Source organism: Stenella coeruleoalba (genome assembly GCF_951394435.1).
Source record: "Stenella coeruleoalba genome assembly, chromosome: 19".
NCBI lineage: Eukaryota > Metazoa > Chordata > Mammalia > Artiodactyla > Delphinidae > Stenella > Stenella coeruleoalba.
In genome coordinates this window covers 45,273,277-45,300,919 of record NC_137165.1, presented here as the reverse complement: position 1 = coordinate 45,300,919, position 27,643 = coordinate 45,273,277, and the positions used below count along the sequence as shown (strand labels likewise).

Sequence of the window (27,643 nt, the reverse complement as noted above, 5' to 3'; positions counted from 1 at the left end):
CACCCCTTGCGGTGGAAGGGCAGAGTCTTAACCACTGGACCTCCAGGTAAGTCCCTAGTTATCCATTTTAAGTACGGTATTGTGTACATGTCAATCCCAAACTCAACTATCCCTCCCCCCAACCCTTCCCCCTGCTAACCACAATTTTTTTAAAAAGAAGAAGCAGGTGGCTTCTTCCTATTTGTCACCTGGACGGGACATAAGGTGGAGAGTGAGCCTTGGAAGGAAATGAAACTCCTGATTACAGCTCCTCAAATGCAGGCCCTTCCTGAGCTCTCTGCGCATGGTCTGGCCCTCATGTTTCTAGATCTCTGGGCTCTGGCCCTTGTCCCCCAGCTCCCAGTTACTGCTTATTTCTCTGAGGAATATGCATGAGGCTTCAGGTGACATTATCACACACACTCACAAAAACCCAACTCAACTAGTTAATTCATTTAAAAAAGCAACTCAGAGACTGGTTGGAATCAGGGAACTCGGCACAACCTTGCCGGAGCTGTTTATTTACGGGGACGGCTATGGGCCCATGAGGTCCTCGGGGCTGCGGTGCAGTGGAGAGTCCAGGACTCCAACTCCAGCTCAGTCACTCTGGGCCTCTCGTTAACTCACCTGGGCTAAGGCCATGGGCCAGGCACCTGAAAGAAAGCACTAGATGTACAGGACTCTACCTCACTCTCCATGCCCCAGCCCCTGATCACAGACCCCACCCCTACCAGGACGGCACCAAGCCTGGGCAGGAGGGCGCAGGGGGTGGTCAGGGAAGGGAGAAAAGAGGAACAGGGTCAAGGGCACCTGGTACCTGGCTCCTCACACACAGGAGCCTATACAGGAGGCCCCTCCTGAGGGAATGGTCTTGCCTTGAGAGACCCCAGAAGAGGCAGGAGGATGTGACTGATGAAGGTCAAGGTTAGGTGCAAAGACCAGGGAGGGCAGGGGGCAGAGCAGGAGGTGACAGGAGCACTTAGAGGGCAGGGGACTGATGGGCGGGGCCAGGCTGTTCTCCGCCCCCTGCAGTGCCCTGTGGGGCCCCAGAGGGACCCCGAAGGAGAGGCTGCACTCACCCTGGAGGGGTCTGCTTCACCCAGACATGATGTGCTTGACAAAGGCTGGGAAAGAAGACGGAAATCAGCCACTGCACTTGGCCCCTCTCAGCCCCTTAAACCTCTTCTCCCTGCTCTATACCGCCTGACCTCAAACCTTCCCAATACCCTTTCTTCAGAGCATGATTCTTTCCCCCATTTAGGGTTGATGGGGAGAAGGTAGAAGGAAGGAAGAGACATAACCACTGCTCTGTGTCCATTCTCTGTGCTGGTACTTGACACAGATGAAATGAGCTACATTATCTCTGCCAATCCCCGCAAACTTGGGACAGGGGCCAGCATCACCCCATTGCTCAGATGAGAAAACCAAGGCTCAGAGAAGGTAAGTGACTTGCTCAAGGTCACACAGCTGGTATATCACAGAGCTATCTCCGAAATCCATGCCCCTGCCATTACACTGTGATGTTCACTCCCAGGAAAGAAAAAGAACAATGTCCACTGGGAGCTCACCAAAGCCCACGGGGTGTGCATGCTCCCTAGCCCCTGCATCTGCTCTGTTCTGCAGCCCAGCCCAGCCCTGCGCAACCGGGGAAGTGCAGCATGAGCCGATACCTTCGTAATTGATGCAGCCATTGGCATCCTCCTGCCCTGCTAACAGCTGCTCCACTTCAGCCTCAGTCATCTTCTCTCCTGGGGCGGGAGACAGTGGGCACTTAATTACAGATGGGCAAAGGAGGCACAGGCCAAACCCAAGCACCCCCTTGAGTCTGATGGCTCAAGACTTCCTGGGTATAGGAAGTGGCCATACCAAAGCTCCCCCAGAGGCTTTGGAGGGTGGAGCCAAGGGTCTTAAGGTCCTTCCTAGTCCCCAAGGTCTCTCCCTCTGGCTACAGCCACCAGTGGGTGAGCAGACCAGGGCCCCAGTGACTGAGGCAAAGACAAGGACAGGAGCCCTGGGTCCCACCTCTCAGGCCTCACCCCCGCTCGGCCAACCTGCTCTCCTCTCCTTCCCACCCTGCTGAGCAAACCCAGCTGGGGAAGCAAGACAGGCCTGGATCAGGATGTGATCCTCAGGACGCAGGGACCCCCATGTCTCCCCAACATATGCCACTTGGTCACTTCCCACGCCTCTGTTCCCCCTGCCCTTGGGCTCCACCTCTGCCCAGCTGGCATACCCAGGGTGGCGAGGACGTGGCGAAGCTCGGCGCCCATGACCGTGCCGTTGCTCTCCTTATCAAACACGCGCAGCCCCTCCACGAAATCCTCGTAGGTGCCCTGCTCCTTGTTGCGGGAGATATGCTGCAGGATGGGCAGGAACGTCTCAAAGTCCAGCATCTTGGTGTTCATCTCTTGCAGCGGGGACAGGGAAGGAAAGGGAATTCGACGTGAGCTCGAGGGAGCAGAGGGTCAGGAGGGGTCTCACCTGGCTCTGCCAGGCTAGCCCGCCCCTGGCAGCACCCAGAGCTCAGCCGCCGCCACTTCTGGGTGGGGCACCCCGTCAGCAATCCTGGAGGGCTCAGAGGCCTGGGAGCCAGGCAGGAGCTGACTCTGGGCACTCTTCTCAGTGAAAGGACTAGGGCAGGAGGGAAGAGGGACCGTGACTCCACCCAGACCTCTGAGCTCCAGGTGGCCAGCAGGGCAGGGAGCTGAGGTGGCAGCAGTAGGATTTGAGGGACACCAAGGGCCACACAGCGCAGGCCTCACATTCACAACTTAAGACTTCTGACACGTGACAGACTCCCAGTCACAAGGGTAAACTGACAAAATTTCAAAAAGAAAATTTTGCATAACTCCAAATTTGGGTCCCATCACTAGACCAACAGTGCCTGGAGCAACTCTGAATCAATTTACTACTAACCAGTAAAATGTGTGATTCTTGTGTGACCAGCACCCTTCTCCCACATTGTCATGTGTTAAAAGCTTTAATTTAATAGAGGTAAACCATTTTTAAATACCTCCAAATGTTGGCATTGCTTTCTTTTATAACCCAGGAACCTCCTACAATGGAAGTGCCCAGATATCTTTCGACCTCTGAGAAGCCCTACTGACACCGGTAGACTCCTTCCTCTGGTCCTTCTGGCCCACATCCTTCACCCCCAACCAGTGTCTTCACCAGCAAGAGCAGGAGGGGAAGGGGCCAAACCAAGGAAGGGGGTAGAGCCAACATGGGCCCCAGGAAGCCTCCAGAGATGGTCCACCCTGGCTGCGGGCCCCTGCCCAGGTCTGCCTGGCCCCGTCCTCTCAGAAGGACATGTGTGTTAGGGCAGCTGTCAACTTGACTGCCATGGTGACAGGTGACATTCACAAATGTTGCCACTTGCACCACATTCTAAACTCTCATTCACCAAAATCTATCAAATACAAACAAGTGAAAGAAGCATCATTATAGAGTTAATCTTGAGTCTGCTGTAATTTATATTAAATGAATAATTTGCAGTCCTCAGTGATCTAACCATCATTAGAAGGAGGACAGCTCAGCGCGGTGACACCTCGACCACAATTTGCTGGTGGGGAAGGGGGGGGGCGCTGCTCAGTTATCAGCTTCCCTCCAAGCTTCCCTGCCCCATGTCCCCGGCACCCTCGGTGTCACAGGAAGACACTAAAGAAGCAGAATGTCGTTCCTGCTCCCCAGGAGCTCCCACCCTCACGGGGAAAACAAGAACAAGCCCAAGAGAGAGGGTCAACTAAGTGCCAGGCGCTTCCAGGTAATTCTAGCAATGGGAGGAGGGTAACCTGGGGAGGGTAGGTTTGTCTTGAAGGGAGAGAGCCCCAGGGGCGGCGGGAGACACCACGAGGCCCACGCTGACCTTCCGGCTTGGGCTTGCCCAGGACGCGCAGCACCTCGGCGTTGGTGGGGTTCTGGCCCAGGGCCCGCAGCACGTCCCCGCACTGCCCGTAGGTGATCTTCAGCTCTCCAGTCGGGGTCCGGTCAAACAATGAAAAGGCCTCTTTGAACTCTGCAGAGAAAAGACTGGCTGCAGCCCCCGGGGCCAAGCAAAGGCGGTGGCTTGGGGCTGATCGGCCTCCACCCGCGCTGTGGTTGAGAAAATATTTCAGTATTTCCCTGCAGCCATCATCCCAGCCGCTCCCTGTAACCCATCCCCACCCCATCTTCTGACAACTAAAGAAGCATGCTGGAGCCCCACGACCTGTTCCAGCGCTGGGCCTGGGATCTCTTCCATCGATCACTTGTCACATCATTTGAAGTCTCCCCTGCCCCCGCCCCTCCCACCCACTCATCCTTCCCTTTGCAGGTGAGGTGGCTGACTGTTGAAAGAGGCAGGGAAGTGAAAAGGGCACTGGCTGAGGAGTCAGGATTCCTGGGTTCTCCTCTTCGCTCTGCCAAGCAGCACCGGGCTGGGTCTCACTTTCTTTGCGCACGCGCAGAAAGTAAGGCTCCACCCCGCCCTCCCCTCCCAGTTACTACGAGTGTCAAAGGAGGTGGCAGTGTGTGGAAGCACTTTGCAAAGTGACAAGACCTGTTCAGAAGTCAGCTAATATCAGTACTGCCTGTTCCAGGCTGAGAGGGGGCTCCCAGGCTGGACAAGGTGACCTGGTGGAAACAGTCAGCCCGCCTCAGCTCTACCACTGACCCGCAGGTGGCCTCGGCCAAACTCCTAACTCCCACGAGCCCTCTGTTTCTTAGCTCTAAGTAAGGATACAGTGTCCACCTGTGTGGGCTGCTGGGGGTATTACAAAGCACTCCAAGCATGGTGTCTAGCATGTGGTAAGGGAATCAACACATGGTGGTTATTATTATATTTCCTAGTTCTGGAGCCAGACTCCCAGAAGAAGGTTCCAGGGCAGGCGTCCAAGGGGCAAGGCTGAATGAAGGCACTCCTGGGCCCTTTGCAAAGAACCTTAATTCCTAATCAATTTGGATTCAACCAACTCGTCACTGGGGATAATATGGACTGGGTATGGCATTGAAATTACCTTATGCTACCGGCGACAAAACGGTTTACTAAGCAGATTAACAATATAAACCTAAGAAGAATGTGTGAACTACTTAGGAGAAAAGCTGCTTTTAATCCTCTCTAAGCACTTTAGAAACACTTATTTCCTTTGATGCTGCATACGGATTATTCACAAATCATTCCACATATCAAAGCAGGTTCCCCAAGACATTTACCTGCCACTCTTTATTAGGCTTTGTATGAATTTCAAAGATATAAAGCTGCCTGTCTTTCAAATTACTAACTAATTGAGTTCAAATTCTGTTTCCATTGCTTAGTAGCTGTGTGACCTTGGGCAAGTAAATATTTAACCTCTATAAACCTCTTTTCTTCTATAAATGGCACCTACCTCATAGGGTCCTTAAATTACATTCAAATAAAATACAATAGTGGGCATAAAACTTTAACTCTGTGTCTTAACACAGAGTAAATTCTCCAACAATGCTGTTAGTAATCTCTTACTGAGGTTAATCCCAATTTTACCACTTAACTGTGTGATCTTGGCCAAGTCACATAACCTCACTGAACTTTGTCCTCTGTCAAAAGGAATAGCACTGACCTCACAGCTTTGTTAGAACCGTTTAATTTTTTTTGAACTTTTAAAGCAATTAGCGTGGCTTCTGGCACAAATTCATTGTTCAATAAATATGGCAGTTGAATCTGAACTCAGACTTTTTGATCTTCTAATTCATTCAGAAGAGTGAGGGCAAACTTAATAAAAGTAGGAGTCTCCACTTAAAAGAAGAATGATATTTAATAGAAGGATGGAACAGGGGGGAAATAACAGGAGTAATGACCTATAATTTGAGCACTTACTGTGGGCCAGGCTCTGAGCTGATAACTTTGCATGAATTATCCCGTTCATCTTTACAAAGACTTTATGCTATAGCTATTATCATCCTCATTTATAGGCCACTGCAGATGTGACTTCCAGCCAACTATTAAGGAAACCAAGTGAGGAGGAGGAGGAGGAGGAGGAAGAGGCCTGCTGCACCAGCTAATGTTCCAGACCACTGGGAAGGCTGGTATGCACATAAAAACCAAACACTGAAGTCTAGGATAGCTACTAGGAGGAAAAACAAGGCCAGTGTGATCTCGAGGTATATGAGAGATGAAGTTCATTGTCCCAGAAGAAACTTCTGAAAGATCTGTAGTAGGGAGCTGCCTGCTAGAGCAGTGAACAATGGTGGTGATCCCTTTCCAGAAGGATATGGAAATAGGGGCCAGAGAAGGAAGTCAGGACTTAGAAACTAATTCCTATGAGAAAATAAATAAATAAATAAAAGAAATTGGAGCCATATCACCTGGAGATCATAAAGCCAGGAAGGGATTTGATAACTGTCTTCAAATAGATGGAGGGTATCTAGAAGATGCTGAAGAGAGTCACAGAATTTCTGAATTGAAAAGAACCAAATACCCTCACTTTGCAGATAAGAAAATCCAGCTTTAAAGAAGTGACTTGCTCTAAGTCTCATGGCCAATAGTGGCAGATTTAGGGCTAATTTCAAAGTCTCCTGGTTGCAGATAACGTTTTCCAAGCAAAACAGGAGAAAACCATCTTCAGTTTCACCAAAGAGCAAATGAAGAGATAGGAATAAAATTAAAGCAAAAACAATTCCAATCCAACCTAAGGAACGATGCCTTCAAAGTCAGAGGGATGAAAGGCTGGAATGAGTTAGGCCCCAGCCCTGAATATCTTCACAGAGAAAAGAGGCAACCAGCTGTCTCAGTTGGCTTTGACCAGGATTCCCATTTGGGAAATGAAAATTTTTTATCATTAGTTGATTTTCTAGTCCTCATGGGTACCACTGTGTTTGTATATACACTGAGTATATATATATATTTAACTAAAATGCATTAAAATTTATTTTAAGAATTTCACAGTGCTCCAAACTATTGATGGAAAGTGACTGTCCACAGGGTATTGCAAAAATGGAGTTGGACTCGGTTCACTTGTTTCAAAATGCATCTGCCATCTCTCATGCCCTATTGGTGAGTAACTGGCATCACTTTTTTGGAGGGAAACTTGGCAGTAACTATTAAAATGCACATATCCTTTGACTCATTGCTAGGAAGATCCCCTGGGGAAAGCATTATCTACCCCAACTGGAAACAACCTGAAGGTCCATCAATGTGGGCCTGATTGGATTAAAAGGTGCATCCGTGTGTGAGAATCTATATAACTGTTTAAAAGAATGAGGTAGAACTGTTGGTGTTAAATATAAAAAGATATTTAAATATATTATTAAATAATATGTACTATGTTATACATTGTTCAACCCAAATATATATTAAATAAAAGATGCAGGACAGTATGCACCACATGACTCAATTTGTATAAACTTTACACATACATACATACATACTGGTATAACATTATATGTTTTTTAATCAAAGGATACACAGACCTATTGACAATGATTGTTTTGGGGAGAGGGGATCAGTATGAGAGGAAAGCAAGGGGAAAATAAATATTTTTAATTTTCTTTATTTTTAAGTAGTATATGATTTTTTTTTTTTACCATGTTCATGGATTCGTTTGATTTTTAACGTATAGTCTGTGCTTAAAATCAAGGGGTTGAATCAGGTGACCTTTCAAGGTCCCTTTCAATTCCTATGATTTTATGTCCAGGAGGCATTTGGTGGGGGAAACAAAGGGATAAGTTGCAATGAAGGTGGATCCCAGCTGTAAAGTAGATACCACTTGATGAAATATTTCATCCTCAAAACACCAGACTCCTACAGAAGAGGGCTGAGGGGCAACAATTAAGTTGGAGGGCGGGAGGTCTCGAGGCTTGTCTTGAAGCTACACTTAAGAATACTTATATTAAGTTGAGAAAACAAATTGTCTTCATCAAAGACGGAGAAGGGCTGATGGAGATCACAGGTGGACTAAGGCACCCTCAAGTCACCGCTGGTCCTGCCACCATTAGCGGGTGAGCATCTTGGCAGACTTCAGGATGCAGGGAGAGGGAGCTGGTAACCTGAGGAGGGCTTTCCAATAACAAACCAGAAATGAGGACTTCTAAATATCTTGGATAGGAGATTATAGAGTGGAGGGAAAAAAGGCATTTTTGCTGTGCATCTATTATGTTCCAGGCAGTCTGGCAGAGTAGTTCAGAACTCAAGTCTGGAATCAGATTGCCTGAGTTAGAATCCTGGCTCCACCACCAACTGTCTGTGTGAGACTGGGCAAGCCACCCAACCTCTCTGTGCCTCAGTTTTATCACCTGTAAAGTGGGGTGGTGACAGTCCCTACCTCACAGGGTTGCGGTGAGAATTAAATAAACTAATCCACGTAAAGTGCTTAAGTAATAACACGTAGTAGGTGAAAGTGAGCAGAGAACACACCTATACTTGCTATTTTGCGTAACTGTTTTCCAGTCACACCTTTGTGTACCCTGACTCAGATACGGGTTTGCAATGATGAAGATGATGATGTTGATAGTGATGGTGGTGATTGTGATGGTGGTGACAGTGATGATGGTGGTTGTGATGGTGGTGATTATGAGGGTGGTGATGGTGATGATTACTATTATGGTGGTGACAACAACTCCTCCCCAGGAAGCACAACAGAGAGAGTGTGATGGGATAGGTGGGGTTGCTAGTACTCACCTTCGATCTGGTCAGCAGTGAAGTCTATCTGTGGAGAGAAACACAGAGGAGTGAGGGCTGGGACTGCTAAGGCCTTCCAAAGGAAGCAGAAGCGGCTTCCGCAGCAATCGGGTCACCTCCAGCAGACACTGATGAGGACGGAAGGAGACTACGGGCTGAGAGTCAAACAGCGACCGGCCTCCTGACAACTGGGCCGCAATTGACAGGCTGTCAAATAATGCAGCCTCCAGAGCTCTCTCAGCACCACTTGTTAAGTGATGGCTCCAAATGAGAGGGAAAGAGAAACACTCTGAATAACTCTAGAACCCACACTGACTCCCTATTATAATTCCTTTGGGTCGAATGTAAATTCCGTCCCAGCGGCTGTAAACAGCCTTCGCATCCACCCCTTCAGTCTCTCCCCTTTCTACTTGATGCTGGCTTTCAACCCACCTCCTTCAACAGAGCCTTCCCTCACCCCTTCCATCGCAGCCTCTCCTTCGGCACCCATCCCTCTCAGGCGGGCCCTGGATGCTTCCTAACTGTTTTCCTGTCATGCCTTTATGTGTACTGTGATTCCTTGAAGCCAGGGTCCCAGCAGGGCAGGGGATTTGCCAGAAAATGCCTGGCATAGAGTAGGCACTCAAAATATATTTGTTGAGAGGAGTAAATTTTGGGTTTCCCCCCCTAAATTCAAATCTGAGTACAGAAGAAGAAGGTGGAAGGCTCTGAAGATGAATGACAATGAACAAGCATTAGTCATTATTTTAACTTAGGATCTTGCATGTTACTTCATGGTCCTTATCTACCACCACCACCCCCTAAAATCCCCTCTCCGCTGGTGGTGGTAACCAATCCTGGAGCATCTTCTCTGTGTGCCACCATTCCCAGTCCTGATTCTGCTGCTCTGTGCCCATCCAAGTCTGACCTTGTTAATGAGGACCACTGGAGGTGGCTGGAACGAGCTAGGAGAGCAGAAGAGGGGTTACACCGTGTTGGGAAGAGAGCTAGCTGTACCCAGGAATGGGTCAGAAAGTTAAAGAAACCCTCTAAATGGGGTAAAGGATGCTTTGAAGGAACCCTCTGGGGAACGGTGCAGTTTGCCTTACTTTGCGATGATTTAAGCCCCAGGATTAAACGTGTAAGAGAAATTAGTATAACGACATAACATCTGAATATATGGTCATAACCACACACATTGGGCTTAAGTTTACTTTTGCTTTATTTTTATTTATTTATTTTTTTGCGGTACGCGGGCCTCTCACTGTTGTGGCCTCTCCCGTTGCGGAGCACAGGCTCCGGACGCGCAGGCTCAGCGGCCATGGCTCACGGGACCAGCCGCTCCGCGGCATGTGGGATCTTCCCGGACTGGGACACGAACCCGTGTCCCCTGCATCGGCAGGCGGACTCCCAACCACTGCACCATCAGGGAAGCCACTTTTGCTCTATTTTTGAGCAAAGAATCTTCTAAGCAAAGGAACTGGGTAAAGTATAATAATAGTGAAAATAGTCTTCATGAAAAATACCTAATTTTTTTTTCCGCTTTAAAGCAATTTCAACAACCCCCAGAACTACAAAATCCAGACATGGAAAAGAGAATTGCAACCAGATGTGAGAAACTGGGGAAGGTGGGTGGATGGAGGGAAGTGATAGGCCCAAGAGAAGGGACTCGGATGATAGCACTAGGCAGCTCTTGTCCAGTCTAGGCTGTCCCACGGGAACAGTGCGTTATCAGAACAACTCAGAAATCCAGGTTTCCTGAAGGGGGAGATTGTCAGCTTTTCTTGCTAGGCTTTGTCCAGAGAGGGAGCGATGTATGACCTAGAAAACCTTCAGGTACTTTCAAGGTCTTACCCTGTGCCTCAGTTTCCCCAGAGTGTCCCATCTCTTGGCCAAGCCAGTTCTGCTTAAATTCCGCCCCTTGTAGGGACTACCATAGATCAACCCCAGGGTTCTGGGCACAGTGGCAGGGTCTCCCAGGGCTGTGGGTACTAGGAAGTATCCTGAGAGGGCCAGGGAGGGTCATCCAGTTAGAGCTCTGGGGGCTAGTTTCTCTTCCTCTTTGTCACAGAAGCAGGTCCTGAGTTCTAAATTTGATCTGATTCCTCACCACCCCCAGCCCTGCCCTGAGGCTGATATACCCAAGAGCCCACCACTCCCAACCTGCTATTAATAGCCCTTCATACCAGTAGCCACTTGACCTCTTACATTCTGGTGCCAAAGCTTAAAACTGCTTCAGTCTCCAGAGGTCTCTGACCCCCTCCTTCATTGGCCCATCCCCTCCCCGTGCCATTCCTTAAGCAGCTGGGCCAGATAGCTGGGAGGCCTAAAATGACTGAGTCAGCAGGCAGGGTCTACACCAGCTCCAAGGAGAGGAGCCTTTCAGGGTGAGGGGAGCGTGGTGGGGCAGAGAGGGAATAGGGCTATGGCGGCAGAGGGAGTCTGGCCCAGCTCCTACACCAGGTTAGAGGGAGGGTCTCGGCCTGGGCTAGGCTAGGCCACTGCGTGCTCCAGATAGGAGCCCAGGCTAAGGGCACAGAAGGAGGGGTCCACCGGGGTGGGGAAGAGGAGAGAGAAGCAGGCTCTTCTCATCTTATCTAGGGCCTCCCTGCCCTCACCACCCACCCAGTGCAAGAGTCTTTGCATGTGAAGCCTTTCCCAGACCCCAGCACCCAGGGAGCAGTGCTCCCTCGCTCTTTCTATCACCTACTCCAAGTTACACTGAAGTTATCATTCTGTGTCTGTTCTCCATAAGATATCACACAGTCTTTTTTACTTCACTATGGTGGTCCCCACAGTGCCTTAAAGAAAGTTTAGATGGTTGGTTGGTCGTACCGCCCTGCCATTCCCAACTTTGCTGGGCAAATTTGGGATGACAGAGCAGGGCTTCCTCAGACAGAGCAGAAACCTGTTCTTGAGGGGAAAAGCCTGCAATCTAAAATAGCCCTCACCAGTCCCAACACCTGCTCCATGCCCCATGGGACCCTGAGCGGGGGATGGACACTGCAGCCCTCACCCCGGTCCAGCCCCCGTGAAGTAGATCTCTGAGCTCCAGAGCAAAGAGCGTTCTGAATGTCATCCCCACCCCCATCCCAGGGGCTGAGGCTCACTTACCTTTACACTCTTGGGATCAAAGGCAGGTTCCTTGGGAGGCTCGGGAGGTGGGGCCGAGGCCGGGGCTGGGGCTGAGGCTGCCTTGGGCGCTTCCTTCTTAGGCTCAGGCTTCTTGGGAGGCATGTTGTCTCGTTGGGCTCTTCCACAGAGGTGGGACCTAGGAAGGAATCGAGAGATGCGGCACCCAGGAGCTGAGACGGGAGACTGGGCTGCCTCCTGCCCTTTTTATCCTGGGCAGGAGCCCCCACGGAGGGGCTGGGTGATCGCAAGAGCAACTGCTGCTGACTATAAAAGGAAGAAACACCAGCAGGGTACAGCTGACAACTGTGCATTGTCACCAGGTTTGGGGCTACCAGCCCCCTCCCCCTCCCCCTCCCCCCACACCTCACACTCCTCACGACCTCCACCTGTGGGTCAGGCTGACCCCTTCCTGCCAATCGGTGGACACCCAGAGGGGCCAGGGAAACAGACCCTCTCAAAAATGCCAGAGTCCAGCCAGAGAGATGAGCTGACTTGAGCAGTTGATAACCCTCACACAAAGCCCAGGGGAGGGCGAGGCTTTTTTTAGTCCCTCCTGAACAGAGGCAGCCCACTGCACATTCCTTTTAAGCCAAGATCCTTTAAGCTGAGAGCCACTCTGGGGCCTCAGCTCTGCCCTGAGGTTCAACTCTCTGGCCTGGTGCCCTGAAGCAACAGCTGGTCCGGCCAACTCACACTGTCCCACACCCTCCCAATCTACCGGGTAAAACCCTGCATTTCCCAGAGCAGGCTCCCCGGGAACTCCACAGACCTCAAATCCCTGGGTCCACCCCACAACTTCAATCATCCATTCAACAAATATTGAGCACATAACTTGTGCCGTGGAGCCAGGGTGAGAAGCAGAGAGGTTGGTTGAAAGTCGATGAGACTGAAGGTAAGGAAACTGGGGTCTCGTTTTTATATACTGTACCTCTAACACATTCTGTGCCCCGTGTGTGTCTGTGTGTGTGTGTGTGTGTGTGTGTGTAGTACTTACTGTGTATCGGGCACTGGTAGCTGAGTGCTATTCATACAAAACCTCCTTAAATCTTCACTGCAGTCCTATAAGTAGATATTATTACTCCCATTTTACACATGAGGAGACTGAGACTAAAACTGGCCAAGTAACAAGGCCACTCAGCTAATTAGCTATAAACTGGGATTAGAACCCAGGTATGTCTGATTCTAAAGTTTGTGCCTGAATCATTGATATTATAATCCTATGGGGGGGGACACATATATATTTGTGGGTTCATCAGCTAGGTCAGGATGAATACCACTAAAATGTTAACAGGAGACACCCCTAAGGACTCAAAGGGTAAGGACAGGAGGATGACAGCAATTTGCAGTTTTTACTTTTTTCACTTCCTGTATTAACGGAAGTCTTTACAACGAGCATGTACTGTTTTTATTTAAAAAAAAAAAAAGTTGAAAGTCAAAAAAAATTGTTCAGAAAAACAACAAAAAGCTTATCCACTGCACAGACTTGCTTTGAACTGAATTGTATGGCTCTACATTTCAGAGGATGAAGAGAAATAAAGCTGAGAGAAGCAGAAAAGTCACTTTGCCTTTCTAGGTTCAGTTTCCTCTCCCATAAAGCAAGATTGCTAGGGACTTCCCTGGCCGTCCAGTGGTTAAGACTTCACCTTCCAATGCAGGGAGTGCAGGGTTCCATCCCTGGTGGGCGAACTAAGATCCCACATGCCTCGCAGCCAAAAAAAACAAAACATAAAACAGAAGCAATATTGTAACAAAGTCAATAAAGACTAAAAATATACATTAAAAACAAACAAACAAAGAAAACAAGATTGCTAGACCACATAACGCCTGGTGCCCTGGAGCCCACATCTGCCCATTCTCTGGGTTCCCTAAGCACAGGCTCCAGGTCCCACATCTTTCAGAGCCAAAAGGTCCCTTAGAGATCGTCTCATCCCGTCTGGTGTGACAGGTGAGGAATCTAAGTCCCAGGAGACTTCGGAGCTACGGCGAGACATTCAGTTCTTCACAGGCGGAGCTTTGCCAGCTAAGCCCGGCTGCTCGTGTGCGGTGCTCCTACACCACCCTGCCGCTCCTGTACCCTGCACGTGCTCTCACCGCCGGTGAGCAGAGAAGCCTTCAAAGAAAACTGAGGCAGGAAAGGGGGGCAGGTCTTGCCCAAGGGGACCCTAGAGCAAGACCAGGAAGCAAACCCTAGGCCAGACCCGGTCCTGGGCTGGTCCGGCAGCTCCTTCGCTCTTTTCCCCTCCCCCCTTCCCCTCTCCAGCCTTCTCTTCCCTCCGGCTCCTCGTCCCCGCGCTCCCGCGTGCCTCTGCTTGCACCCTTCAGTATTCCCCGGCTGTTCTCTCCCTGACTACCTCCTTCCCCAAGGGGCTTGGGAGCTCAGTTTGTTGGTCATGAGGAAGGAGGAAAAGAGGAAGCCCTGCCTCTCCTCTTTCTCTACCCCCACCCGCATCCCCTTCCTGGTCTAGGTGCAGAGATACCCACACTGCAGAGAGCTGCAGGCCAGAAGCTGCAAGAGCCAGACACTACTAGTCCTGAACGTCAAGCCGCTTCCCCTCTCTGGGCCCCAGCTTCCTCATCTCTAAAGTGAGAGATAGTCAGGAGCTTTCAATGTGTTCGACAGACACTTACGTCTTCCTTAGCTTGCTTCTGGCTGTCAGGGACACAGAGGGGCCAGGTCTTGGGGCTCTCCCATCCCCTGCCACTTCAAACAGCACCACTCCTAGGTGTTTTATATACTGGAGGTCCCATGGTCATTTCGTAGGAAATAGTTCCATGATTTAAAAGTTCAAAAACAACCAGTGAATGAGATGTTGAATAGAAAAACAAGGTATTCTAATCATTCTATGAAGAAATATGATCCCCAAAAGACAGGCAGTTGTAACTCTGTCTTTTCATTTCTTTTCTTTTTCTTTCTTTCTTCTTTCTCCTCTTTTATTTATTTATTTTTTTAAATTCTAAAGTGAAACAAAATATCCAGACTGCTTGGGAGCAGAGCTCTGAGGTTAGAAAACTGGGAGCGCAGAATGGGGCTGGAGGATCTGAAAACGTGGAAAGAGTGTGGACTTTAGAGGCAGACAAGCATAGGTCTGAATCCTGGTTTTGCCATTTCTAAATCTTGGGCCCAGAACCCTCAGGACCTTTAACAGTACACATTTCCTTCTCAAGTTGTTGTGAGATTTGTATGAAGTAATGTTAGCTAGACACCACAGACCATCTCTGGCATATAGTAAACAATCATAGCTGGCAATTTCACTTCGTTTTCTGAGCCAGAAGAAGCTAGAGGTGTGCTCTGGTGTCTCAGGTTTCCTGGAAGGAACACCAGGAGAGGGGCCCACAGGAGGGAGGGACGAGGAAGGTGGCCGTGGCTAACTTGATTGTAAGGTGTGGGTTTAGGAAGGAGAAAGAGGTGGAAGGGAATGGGGGAGGGGAAGGGCAGCAGCTGGGTACCCACAGTGTGAAATATTTGTGGCTCAGAAAGCATGTAACTGGTCCCTGGGGCCCGGCAGCCTGCCTGTCAGCGACACTCAGACGAGGAACCTGGCTGCCTGAAACCTCAGTGGGGGAGGAGATGCTCCTCAAATCAGTTTCTGATTCTCTTTAAGCAGCCCCAGCTAAAGAAGTGGCTGGTACTTCAGAAGCTACTAGAGGGGAGCTGTGGTTTCCCAGGAGCTGTGTCGAGAATCAAGATACCTGACACTAGCCTTGTTATACTAAAACCCATGATGCCCACAGTTCATGAGACCCCCAAGAACTGGAGTCAGAGTTTTCACTTTCTTCTGGTCCTCATTCTGCTTCACGGCCACTGACTTTCACCTTGCAATTTCACCCACCTAGGGTACCCTTCACAGGACCTAGGGCAGGGTTGACCAATCAGAGCAAAGGAAAGGAAGAGAGACAGAAGGAAGAGGCAGAAGTGTAAAGAGGCAAGCATAGTAGCAGGTACTGGTAGCCTGACTACTGCCTCTGCGGAGGCATCGAGTGGTCCCCAGCCAGAGCTGCTCCAGCCACTTGAATGCTGCCACTGGAAGAACCTCACACTCAGTAGATGGAAAACGCAGAACAGAATTTCACACCAATCAGCTTACACCACATGTCAAATCTGGACAAACGCACAGAAGAGAACTGACATCAGCCCTCCTTTGGGCTGGGCTTCCACACACTCACACATCCTCCTCCCTTCACCTCTAACCATGTAGGGCCTGTGTCCTGCCTGCCTGGGATCAAATGATGCTGACAGTGTGCCTGGCTGTTAATGCTTTGTTCTTGTCACCTCCCCCCGCCTCTTCCAGACAGTGTCTCATAAGCTAGACATCATGGGGCAAAGCCCTGGCCAACACTACATTTATGTGTCTCTGTAGAGGACTCTGCCGCAAGGCAGAGGTTAAGAGGGCCCACTGAGGACTTAAGAGTTCTGGGTTAGAGTCCTGATTGATTTGTCCGTTAGGCAAGCTAGTTAAACTTCTTTCTGTCTCAGTTTTCCCGTCTGTAAAATGGGGCTGCTAATATAACCTCACAGGGTGATTGTAAGGATTAAATGAGTTAATACAGATGCTACACTTAGAGTAGTGTCCAGCACAAAGCAAGTACTCAAAATCCTTAAGCTTGACTGAACCAGTGTGACTGCTGCTCCCTCTCCCAAGGGCAACTACGAAAGAATTATAAACAGAAAACACCAAGAAATGAAGAAAACTGGGAGATACCCCTTGGGTGAAGGGGGGCCCTGTTTTGAACTGGTGTGGTGTGTGGTAAAGGGGTGGCTTTGGTTTACGGCAGGAGGTGGCCAGGCATGGCTGTGGAATGATAAAAAAAGAAGAGGATCTCTGGGGTTCTCATCTGTCTTTTCCTCCACCAGTGTCTTAGAACAAACAGTGATGTGCCTGCCATCACCTTCCTGACTCAAACTGCTGATCCAGGTGCTGGTAAGAGTAATCAGGGCACTGAAGACGCACTGTGCTTGTGAGGATCCAATAAAAAATAGGAGGGGAAACCGAACTTCGGACAGTTGTTTCCCCTCCTCGCCCCCTAAACTCTCATAGCAGGAGAACTGCAATCTAAGAAGTACTTCCCCTAAGGTTGCTTCTCCCTTGGGAGGTGGGGACAAAAGGTGAAGCCTTGACATGAGGAGTTATTTAGTGAGGTCGGGTCTGACTGACTTGGGAGTTTTGGTGCTTGAGGTTCTCAGTCTTACGGCTCATTCACCCCTGACCCTCACCCCCTGAGCTAAATGGCACTGGTACACATTGTTGAACAGAGCAACCTATGTGCCCATGGGCCAAATAACAAGACAGGTGAGGAACACAGCTAATTCAGATGGATACAACCCACTTGATTACAGATTGTACCTTAAGTAGAAAGATGACAACAGATAGACCAAGATTTTAAAAGTAGCTTAATAAACATGCTTAAAGAAATGAACATATTACCAATACGACACCAGAACAAGAAAACATAAAGAAGAACCAAACAGAAACATCACATATAGAAAATTATAATAGTTGAAATTAAGAGGGACTTCCCTGGTGGCGCAGTGGTTAAGGGTCCGCCTGCCAAACATGGGTTCGATCCCTGGACTGGGAAGATCCCACATGCCACGGAGCAACTAAGCCCGAGCGCCACAACTGCTGAGCCTGCACTCTGGAGCCCACGAGCCACAACTACTGAGCCCGTGTGCCACAACTACTGAAGCCCACGCACCTAGAGCCTGTGCTCCGCAGCAAGAGAAGCCACCCCAATGAGAAGCCTGCGCACTGCAATGAAGGTAGCCCCCACTCGCCACAACTAGAGAAAGCCCGTGCACAGCAACGAAGACCCAACGCAGCCAAAAATAAATAAATAAATTTAAAAAGAAATAGTTGAAATAAGAAAAACAACTTTAGTAAAACAAGCAATATGTTAGGTATAAAAATAACTAAAATAGAGCACACGATAGATATGAAAAGTAGCAAACTGGACACAGCTGGGAAACATATTAGGGAATTGAAAGACAAAAGAGAATGTCTCCAGGAAGGAAAAAAGAAAGGCAAAGAAATAGAAAAGCTGGGACTTCCCTGGTGGTCCAGTGGTAAAGAATTTGCCTTCCAATGCAGGGGACATGTGTTCGATCCCCGGTCGGGGAACTAAGATCCCACATGCCACGTGGCAACTAAGCCCGTGTACCACAACTACTGAGCTTGTGCTCCTCAACAAGAGAACCCACGTGCTGCAAACTAAAGAGCCCATGCATTCTGGATCCCTCACGCCACAACTAGAGAGAGAAAAAAACCCCACACGGCACAACTAGAGAGAAGCCCGCGCGCCACAGTGAAAAGCCCGCACCACAACGAAAGATCCTGCACGCCTCAACAAAGACCCCTCATGCTGCAACTAAGACCTGATGCAACCAAAAAATAATAATAATAAAGAAAAAATAGAAAAGCTGGGCTTCCCTGGTGGCATAGTGGTTGAGAGTCCACCTGCCGATGCAGGGGACGCGGGTTTGTGCCCCAGTCCGGGAAGATCCCACATGCCGCGGAGTGGCTGGGCCCGTGAGCCATGGCCGCTGAGCCTGCACGTCCGGAGCCTGTGCTCCACAACAGGAGAGGCCACGACAGTGAGAGGCCCGCGTACCGCAAAAAAAAAAAAAAAAGAAAAAAAAGAAAAGCTAAGAAATATGGGGGATAGAAGGAGTACTGCTTTGTGATTTAGGAGGGCAATCAAGCTAAGTATACAGCTGAAAGAAATCTCACATGAATTCATAAGGTACATGAACAGGATGTCTGCAGCATGATTTGTGGTAGCAGGAGTTGGAAGCAATCTGGGTCTCCATCACTGTGAATGCCTGGGTAAGATGCACCACGTACCATGAAAGAGTGCGTAGCAGTTAGAAGCAAAGGATTAGATGCATACACGGAAGAAACATAGTGATAAGTAGAAACTGAATGAGGTATAAGCCACGATAATATTTCTATAAATTAAAAATATATGCATACAATCTCACTGATACCGTATTGTATATGAACAAGCTGAAATTGAAGCTCCAAGGAAAGAAAATGCTTATTTGCCACTTAGCTGGATAGGTACAAGAATTTATGGTAAAATTGAAACTTCTCATAATGCAAATCAATACACATTTTTCTAACATAAACACACAGGATATTTTAATTGTAATCAACAGTCCTATGTAAATTGGCCGCAAAAATGACAAAAAAGTTTAAATGTTTTGCTGGTGTTAATAAATCTTAGAGTTGCTTTCCAATTTATGCAATATCTCTTTGAATTTCATGTTAATAATTCTGATTGACACAAGAATTGGTAAATTTACTTAACTTGCACATAGTTGTGAAACTGACATGCTTTTGCTTCAAAGTCAAATCAATGAAGCAATTTATAGCACAGGGATATCAGCTCGGTGCTTTGTGACCGCCTGGAGGGGTGGGATAGGGAGGGTGGGAGAGAGGGAGATGCAAGAGGGAAGAGATATGGGAACATATGTATATGTATAACTGATTCACTTTGTTATAAAGCAGAAACTAACACACCATTGTAAAGCAATTATACTCCAATAAAGATGTTAAAAAATAAAATAAAATGAAGCAATTTTTTCAATTTGGATGCAAATATTAAAAGAAAATGATTTTTTTGGTATTTGATTCAGTTACTGGAAACTTTTAAAGTATGTTTGGAACAACTCATATACATGAATCTACTTTTCAACTGTGAATTTTATGAAATCTAAATACAGATCAAATATTTATGATGAAAATTTAGCATTCAAATTGAGATAATGCTATAAGAGTAAAACACACACTGGATTTTGAAGACTTAGTACCAAATAAAAAACAGAATGTAATATATCTCATTAGTAATTTTTTATTGATTACATCTTGAAATAACATTTTGGGTACACTAGGTGGAATAAAATATATTAAAAATCTTAAAATACATGCATACTAGAAACATTACCTGTTATTCAAGAACACATACAAAAGAACACACACACATACACACAAAAGAACACATACAAACAAAAGAAATACACATTAAAAATATCTGATGGTTGCCTAACGTTGTAATGTTGAGCGTTGTTTAGATGGGAAGGGTAATGAGATTAAAGGGAATAAATAAACAATTAAACAAGAGAGGCCTTGCATGAACCATTGATGAAAGAAGGCTATAAATCAAGTAGAGTGTTTAACCCAGTCCTCTGTATCTAAGATTCCTTGCCACCAAGGAAGGAGGAAAAAAGCAATGAGTCACCTGAAGTTTGAGACCCTTAAGGCCCAGAGCACCCAAGGTAAAGGCAGAAAAGAAGTAGAAAGGTGTCTAAAATCAAAATTTCAAAGACCATGGTAGCACCAGCTCTCAGAGCACTTAAATCGTGTCCTCAAACTTCGTTTCCTTGGCTGTTTTAGTTCAGGTGGAGAGTGCTACATATGCTTGGCCTCATCACTCAACAGTCAGCCTAAATGGTTGAAGCTATTTTCTGTGCTGAGATCAAAGCAGTGCCGCCTGGTGACATATCTGCGAACTGAACTGTGGGAGGAGGATGCTGCAGGGGCCCAACGACAGGTGGGTTAGAGTCCGCCTGAGGACCGAAAACAGAGCGCAGGACAGCTGGTGTTTGGCAAAGCGATTTACAGATGAAAAGCAGCAGAGAGCAAGTTGGAATCCTCACCAGTCATCCAAACTGCATTCTCCCAGACATCCTGACAGCTGCAAGGGGCTTTAGAGACCCAGAGAAAAGGGGGTGACTTGCCCGAGGTCACACTGTGAGTCACGGCAGACCTGGGACAAGAACCCAGGACACTAAGGCGACAGTGGGAGCTGGAATTGCTGATAGGGGTTCCCTCTGGGAGAGGCCTGGCACCCAAGGGAGCATGGAAGCAAGAAGGCATCAATGAAAGAGCTGGCCTGGTGCCTACAGCATGGATGGCTCTCAGTAAGGAGGAGGTGATTCAAACTCCTAGCAGGCACTTGTTCTCAGCATTTGGGGATGTGCTTTCAATGCTAGAGATGATTCTCTTTTCTCAGTTTCCCTTTCCACCAGCTTCTTCTTTTACTTCTTGAATTCTGACTGCCCCCCTAACACTCCATTGGTAACTTGTCTGTGGCTACATCTGTGGTCTTAGATATCTCTAGCCCTTCTCTGCTGTACTTACAACACCAAAGATGTCACTGACCCTCCTCTCCTTTATCTCCTTTATCTACATTACTCTCATTCACTCATTCGACTAACACCTAATGAGCACCCACAGTGTGCAGGTACATTTACTAAGATGAGTGAGAGGCCTCCGCTGGCCCCAAGGAGCTCACTGTCTGGTGTGGAGGATGCAGATATATAAACAGAGTTTTAATATAATGATAAATAGTCTCACAAAGGTTTTACAAGGTATAACATAACCCCAAAAAGAAAGCATTTAGTTCTACCCGAAAAATCTATATCTCCAGTGCCAGCTTCTTTCTTAAATTGTTCAAACTTCACATTTTCAATTGACCTTTGGACATTTCTCACCTGAGGCACTTCAAACTCAGTATGTTTTAAACCTAGCTTATCACCTATCTCCCAAATCAAATATTTGTGACACAAAAACAGACCAAGAATAATAACAAAGTCTATTTAAGACCACTATGGTGTATACTCAAGACTGGAATAAATCAAGTCTGTGTTTAATCCATTGTTGTGCAATTTATTTAGAGAACAATGAAAGTCTCTCTAGAAACTAGAAAAGGGAGAAATAAAGAATCTATTATTTGGTTGGTGTCCTCTCCAAGTGATACAGATATTTTTTTCTCTAGCAGTCAGACATATATGTCCCTTCTGAGGATAAGTAGATAATAGCCAGTAAGATCATTCAATTAGCTCTTTTGGTTTGAAGTCTATAGTCACCAAGCTGCCTTCCGGTTAGAATCTTAATGCCCTCAGGAGAAGGAATTGGATAAGAATATTTCTCACTATAAATGAGTAATTCAGAACCATTTCCATTTTCCATCTTTTTTTCAGATTCAACCATCTAGGATCCTATCATAATAGAAATTCAGAGCTGCCTAGACTCCCTAGCAGCCTCTCTGCTGTATTCCTGGTCCCTACTCTCTCCTCCATTTCACACAATCCTCAGCTGTTAGCATAATCTTTCTCACATTCCATTCTCATGAGGTCACTCCCCAGCTCAATCACCAGCAGCAGCTCCCTTGGTCTATTTTATCAGTCTAAAGTCATCAGCCTGGAACCCAAAGCTTATCAACTGTCCCCAACACCATCATTTCAACCAAGTTTATACAGCCTCCGCTCCAAACAAGCTAATTTGCTTACCGTTGATCTCTTTCCCTTTGAGTCTGCATAGCCCTCCTAGCCAAGATGCATCTTCTGATTAGCCTCAACACTTCAGACACTGCCTAGACTTTAAATCCCTCAAGGACGTGTAGGCAAGGCCAGCATGTTCTCTGGGTCCAGAGAGGGGAGTCAAAAAAGCATCAAGTTATGACCAATAAGAGATAAGCTAAGTGGTCAAATCATTCAATCCTCAGATATTCCAAAAATGTTTGTAGATTTATAATATTTTAATATCCCTTCATATTTGTACAGGGCACTGTGCTAGGTGGTGGTGATATCATGGAGAGTCAAAGTCCCTGCCTACAAGGAACTTACAGTAAACAAATATAATTAAAATTACCATACATACTATGAAGGAAAAGAATGATGACTCTGTGAGAGAGAACAATAGGATGGAGCTAATTCGAAAAGATACATGCATCCCAGTGTTCATAGCAGCACTATTTACAATAGCCAAGACATGGACCCTACTTAAGTGTCCCTCAACAGATGAATGGATAAAAAGATATGTGTGTATATGTATATATATATAATATATAAAAAGGAATATTACTTGGCCATAAAAAAGAATGAAATATTACCATTTGCAGCAACATGGATGGACCTAGAGGATACTAAGTGAAGTAACACAGAGAGACAAATATTATATGATATCACTTATATGTGGAATCTAAAAAATAATACAGATGAATTTATTTACAAAATAGAAACAGACTCACAAGGTGTAGAAAACAAACTTATGGTTATCAAAAGTGAAAGGGGAGGGAAGGGATAAATTAGGAGTATGGGATTAACAGATACACACTACTATATATAAAATAGACAAACAACAAGAATTTACTGTATAGCACAGGGAACTATATTCATTATCTTACAATAACCTACGATGGAAAAGAATCTGGAAAGGGCTTCCCTGGTGGTGCAGTGGTTAAGAATCCACCTGCCAATGCAGGGGACACAGGTCCAAGCCCTGGTCCAGGAAGATCCCACATGCTGAGGAGTAACTAAGCCTGTGCACCACAACTACTGAGCCTGAGCTCTAGAGCCCGTGAGCCACAGCTACTGAAGCCCGCATGCCTAGAGCCCAGGCTCTGCAACAAGAGAAGCCACCACAATAAGACCGCGTACCACAACGAAGAGTAGCCCCCGCTCACCACAACTAGAGAAAGCCTACGCACAGCAACCAAGACCCAATGCAGCCAAAAATAAATAAATAAAATAAATAAATTTATATATAAAAAAAGAAACAGTTAAAAAAAAGGATCTGGAAAGATATATATATATATATATATATATATATATATATATATATATATATGAATCTCTTTGCTGTACACCTGAAACTAATGCAATATTGTAAATCAACTATACTTCAATTTTATAAAAAAAGAAAAAGATAAGATGAAGCTAATAATTTAGATTAGGTAGCACACGGAATATTCTGAGGAGGTGATATTAAGGCTGAGGCCTGAAGGATGAGTAGAATTTAACCAGTTAAAGAGAAAGGGAAAAGTACTTTAGGAAGAAGAAGTAATATTTGTCAAGGCTTACACTTTAATCACTCAGTCAATATTTTTTAAACATCTATAAATATGTAATGCTTTTCAAATAACAGTATGGAGAAATATAAGACTTGGCCTTCCCTTAGCGAGACAAGACATAAATAGAATAACCAATTGTATTAGTCTGCTCAGGATGCTATAACAAAATACCACAGACTGGGTGCCTTAAACAACAGAAATCTATTTTCTCATAGTTCGGAGGCTAGAAGTTCATGATCAAGATGCTAGCAAATTTGGTTTCTGGTAAGAGCTCTCTTCCTATCTTGTAGTTGACTGCCTTCTCGTCATGCCCTCATATGACATTTCCATGGTGATGTGCATGCACAAGGGAGGGCAGTAGAGAAAGAGAGTGAGCTCTCTGGTGTCTCTTCCTATAAGGACACTAATCCTATTGGATCAGGGCTCCACCCTTATGATCTCATTAACCTTAGAGACCCCATCTGCAAATACAGCCACACTGGGGGTTAGGGCTTCAACATATGAATTGGGACGGGAGGGGGACACAAATATTCAGTATATAACATCAATCAATAAACAAAAAATAATAATAGGAACAGGTATAGCACAGGGAACTCTACTCAATGCTCTGTGGTGACCTAAATGGGAAGGAAATCTTAAAAAAGAGTGGATATCTATATATAGATATAGATATGGATATATATATATATAACTGATTCACTTTGTTGTACAGCAAAAACTAACACAACATTGTAAACCAACTATACCCCAATAAAATTTTTTTAAAAATAATAATAGGAACAGAATGAGTTTATTCTATTCGTTCATTAAACAAATAAGAATGAATACCCATCATGTACAGGCATATCTTGTTTGATTACATTTTGCTTTGTAACCTTCTACAAATTGAAGGTTGTGGTAACCCTGCATCAAGCAAATCTATTGGCACTATCTCTCCAACAGCATTTGCTCACTTTGTGTCTCTGTGTCACATTTTGGTAATTCTCACAATATTTCAAACTTTTTCATTATTATTATATTTGTTATGGTGATCTGTGTCCAGTGATCTTTGATGTTACTACTATTAATTGCTGAAGTATTTTTAAACTAAGGTATGTACATTTTTTTAGACATAATTCTATTGCACACTTAATAGACTACAGTACACTATAAACATAACTTTTATAAGCACTGGGAAGACAAAAAATTCATGTGACTTGCTGTGTTTTGCTATTTGCTTTATTGTGATGGTCTTGAATACAACTCACAATATCTGCAAGGTATGCCTGTACCAGATACTGTATTAAGGGTGGAGAATACATCCTGCAACAGGCAAACAAGGCTTCTATCATGGAGCTTACAGGCTAGATAGGAAGTAATCACAGTAAAGGGCAATAAGAATAATGACAAGTATGTTAGCACTTGAGCAGTAGCAGGGATAGGCAACCTATCCCTGTGTTCCAACACATCAGAAAAAATCTAAAGAAGTATAAAAAAACTAAAGAAGTATATTTGGAGGATGGGCAGAGATAGCCAAGTGAAGAGTGGAATTAGAGTGTTCTGGACAGAGAGAGCAGTATATACAAAGACTGGGGCAAGAAAGTGGGTCAAGAAGTTCCATGTAGCTGGTGTAGGGGAGAGAAAAAAACCTTTTCCCTCTATCCTCTTATTTTCAGGATCTGGGGCCCTGCAGATTAAATTGACAAAAGACGGGTTAACAGAATTTTTAAAAACAACATTTTAGGGCTTCCCTGGTGGCGCAGTGGTTGAGAGTCCAACTGCTGATGCAGGGGACATGGGTTCGTGCCCGGGTCCGGGAAGATCCCACATGCCGCGGAGTGGCTGGGCCCGCGAGCCATGGCCGCTGAGCCTGTGCGTCCGGAGCCTGTGCTCCGCAACGGGAGAGGCCACAACAGTGAGAGGCCCGCGTACCGCAAAAAAAAAAAAAAAAAAATCAACATTTTATTTACACGTGCAACATGCATACACGTGAGCGAATTCAGTGATAAGTGACTCAAAGAGGTGGTTAGAATTTGGCGCCTACCTATCATCTTAGCAAAGGGCAATATATTTGTGGAGAAGTAACAAGACAAAGAAACAGGGTTTGGGCCTCTAGGGGTGGTAAATTGTAGAAAGGTAAATAGATGGGGAAATGAATGGAAGATAAAGGTTATTTTAGTAAGGGTTTTTGGTGCAGACCCAGCTCGGTGCCAACCCTCTGTCTCCAGTGATAATGGTTGTTTTCCTGCTCCTTTTACAGGAGAGGGGAGGGGATACACCTTCACAAAGGGGAATTTATGTCATGCTTTTAGGCAGATAGGGGGAGGGCAAAAAGATTTATGTTTGCTGTCTTAATTGCTTTCAGTTCAAAATAATCCTCATGCCAAAGTGGCATTTTCTGATCCCCTTCACTGGAATGTATAGTATAAGAGGGAGACAGGCGACTTAAGTCTGAATGAGGAGGCAGAGACTAGACCTTGGACAGCCTTGTAAGACTAGTTAAAGGGTTTGGACTATTTCCTGAGAACAATGGGAAATCCTAAACTGGGGCATGTAAAAAGTTAATAAACTGAAACTTCAATTAAAATGGAGTTGGGAGACCAGAAGAGGGCGTGAGAGCAATAGCAGAGCCCAACAGGAAGAAGAAAGACTTCCTCTTCTTTCCTGGCAAGAGCTCAGCCAATGAGAGACTGTCACAACTCAGCCAAGGAAGAGCCATGGACTTTTTGTTTACTATAGCCCTCCTGACTTCCTTTTCCCCTCTATAAAAGAGTTCTCCATTTTTGTTGGGGACTTTCACATGGCTCACCATAGTTGCAGATCCTGAATTGAACTTTGCTGATCCCCCAAAAAACATTTTTTTGCTGAAGAAATAACTGTTAGTCTATTTTTATTAATTAATTAATTTATTTATATTTTGGCTGCATTGGGTCCTCATAGCTGTGTGCAGGCTTTCTCTAGTTGCTGAGAGCAGGGGCTACTCTTTGTTGCGGTTCGTGGGTTTCTCATTGTGGTGGCTTCTCGTTGCGGAGCGCAGGCTCTAGGCGCACCGGCTTCAGTAATTGTGGCACGTGGGTTCAATAGCTGGGGCTTGCGGGCTCTAGAGCTCAGGCTCAGTAGTTGTGGCGCATGGGCTTAGTTGCTCCACGGCATGTGGGATCTGCCCAGACCAGGGCTCAAATCTGTCCCCTGTATTGGCAGGCGGATTCTTAACCACTGCGCCACCAGGGAAGTCCCAGTCTATTTGTTTTAGGTCAACAGTGGGGAGGCTTAGCGAGGGGGGTCCTGACATGATTAAACTTGTTTTTGGAGGTAGGTGAGACTTGAGGCAGGAAGAGACATGAAGGTGTCTATTTAGGAGGTAAAATTAGTAGGGCTCTGAGACTGGATGTTAGGGCTAAAAAAAGAGAGTGGTTTCAGGTTTGGACGATGGAGAAACTGGGATAGGTAATACTTCAAGTAAGGTAATATTTCAAGTATGAGGAACGAGGAGTTCCATTCTGAACAAAGTATTTGTGAGACATCCAGTTGACAGCTAGGCATTTAGGTCTGGAGTTCTAAAAAGAGTCTGGCTGGAGATACAGATTTTGGAACAATTTTAGATAAAAAATTGAGGCCATGAGAATGAAAGAGTTTGCCTAAGAAGAAGGTGTAAGATGAGAAGGCCTAGAACTGACCCCTGAAGCATTCTAATGTTAGGGGTTCTGTAAAGGAAACTGATAAAGAACAGAGCAGTAGGAGGAAAACCAGGAGACTGTGTGATCAGAGATGCCAAAGGAAGGGGGTGACTTGAAGAGAGAGAAGCGAAGATGGTGGGGGAAGCTTCACGGTCAGGTAGTACAAAGTGGATAAGAGGCAGCGTACAACAGGGACAAGAGAAGCGTACAGATAAGGAGGACTGAAGGAATTCAGAAGAGTAAGCTTGCTCTGGCTATACCAGTGGGCCTGCACCTTGCCAATGATACCATGTCTAGTTTCTTGAATAGTTCCCTAAACCCTGGTTTCCAAATCTGATTGAATATGAAACAGACCAAGAGGCAGGCTAAGGAAAAGGATAATTTATCATGTTTGGAATAATGCTTATTGTAACCT

At 46.2% G+C, this 27,643-nt stretch overlaps 1 protein-coding gene across 2 annotated transcripts in view; it reads right to left on the bottom strand.

Annotated features, from left to right (window-relative positions):
* Positions 1-384: 384 nt before the first annotated feature.
* The window catches only part of MYL4 (myosin light chain 4), a 29,915-nt gene continuing 2,656 nt past the window's right edge, over positions 385-27,643 (bottom strand). The window contains exons 1-8 of one of the 2 annotated variants that reach the window (XM_079905285.1): positions 22,011-22,060; positions 11,702-11,858; positions 8,609-8,636; positions 3,845-3,994; positions 2,213-2,386; positions 1,650-1,727; positions 1,059-1,103; positions 385-632 (exon numbers count right to left, since the gene is read on the bottom strand). In XM_079905285.1, coding sequence (XP_079761411.1) covers positions 1,075-1,103; positions 1,650-1,727; positions 2,213-2,386; positions 3,845-3,994; positions 8,609-8,636; positions 11,702-11,858; positions 22,011-22,039 — 645 coding nt within the window. In that variant the 5' untranslated portion in view covers positions 22,040-22,060 and the 3' untranslated portion in view covers positions 385-632; positions 1,059-1,074. Of the gene's footprint in view, positions 633-1,058; positions 1,104-1,649; positions 1,728-2,212; positions 2,387-3,844; positions 3,995-8,608; positions 8,637-11,701; positions 11,859-22,010; positions 22,061-27,643 lie in introns of those variants that run through there. The other variant, XM_079905286.1, reaches the window with a different exon arrangement.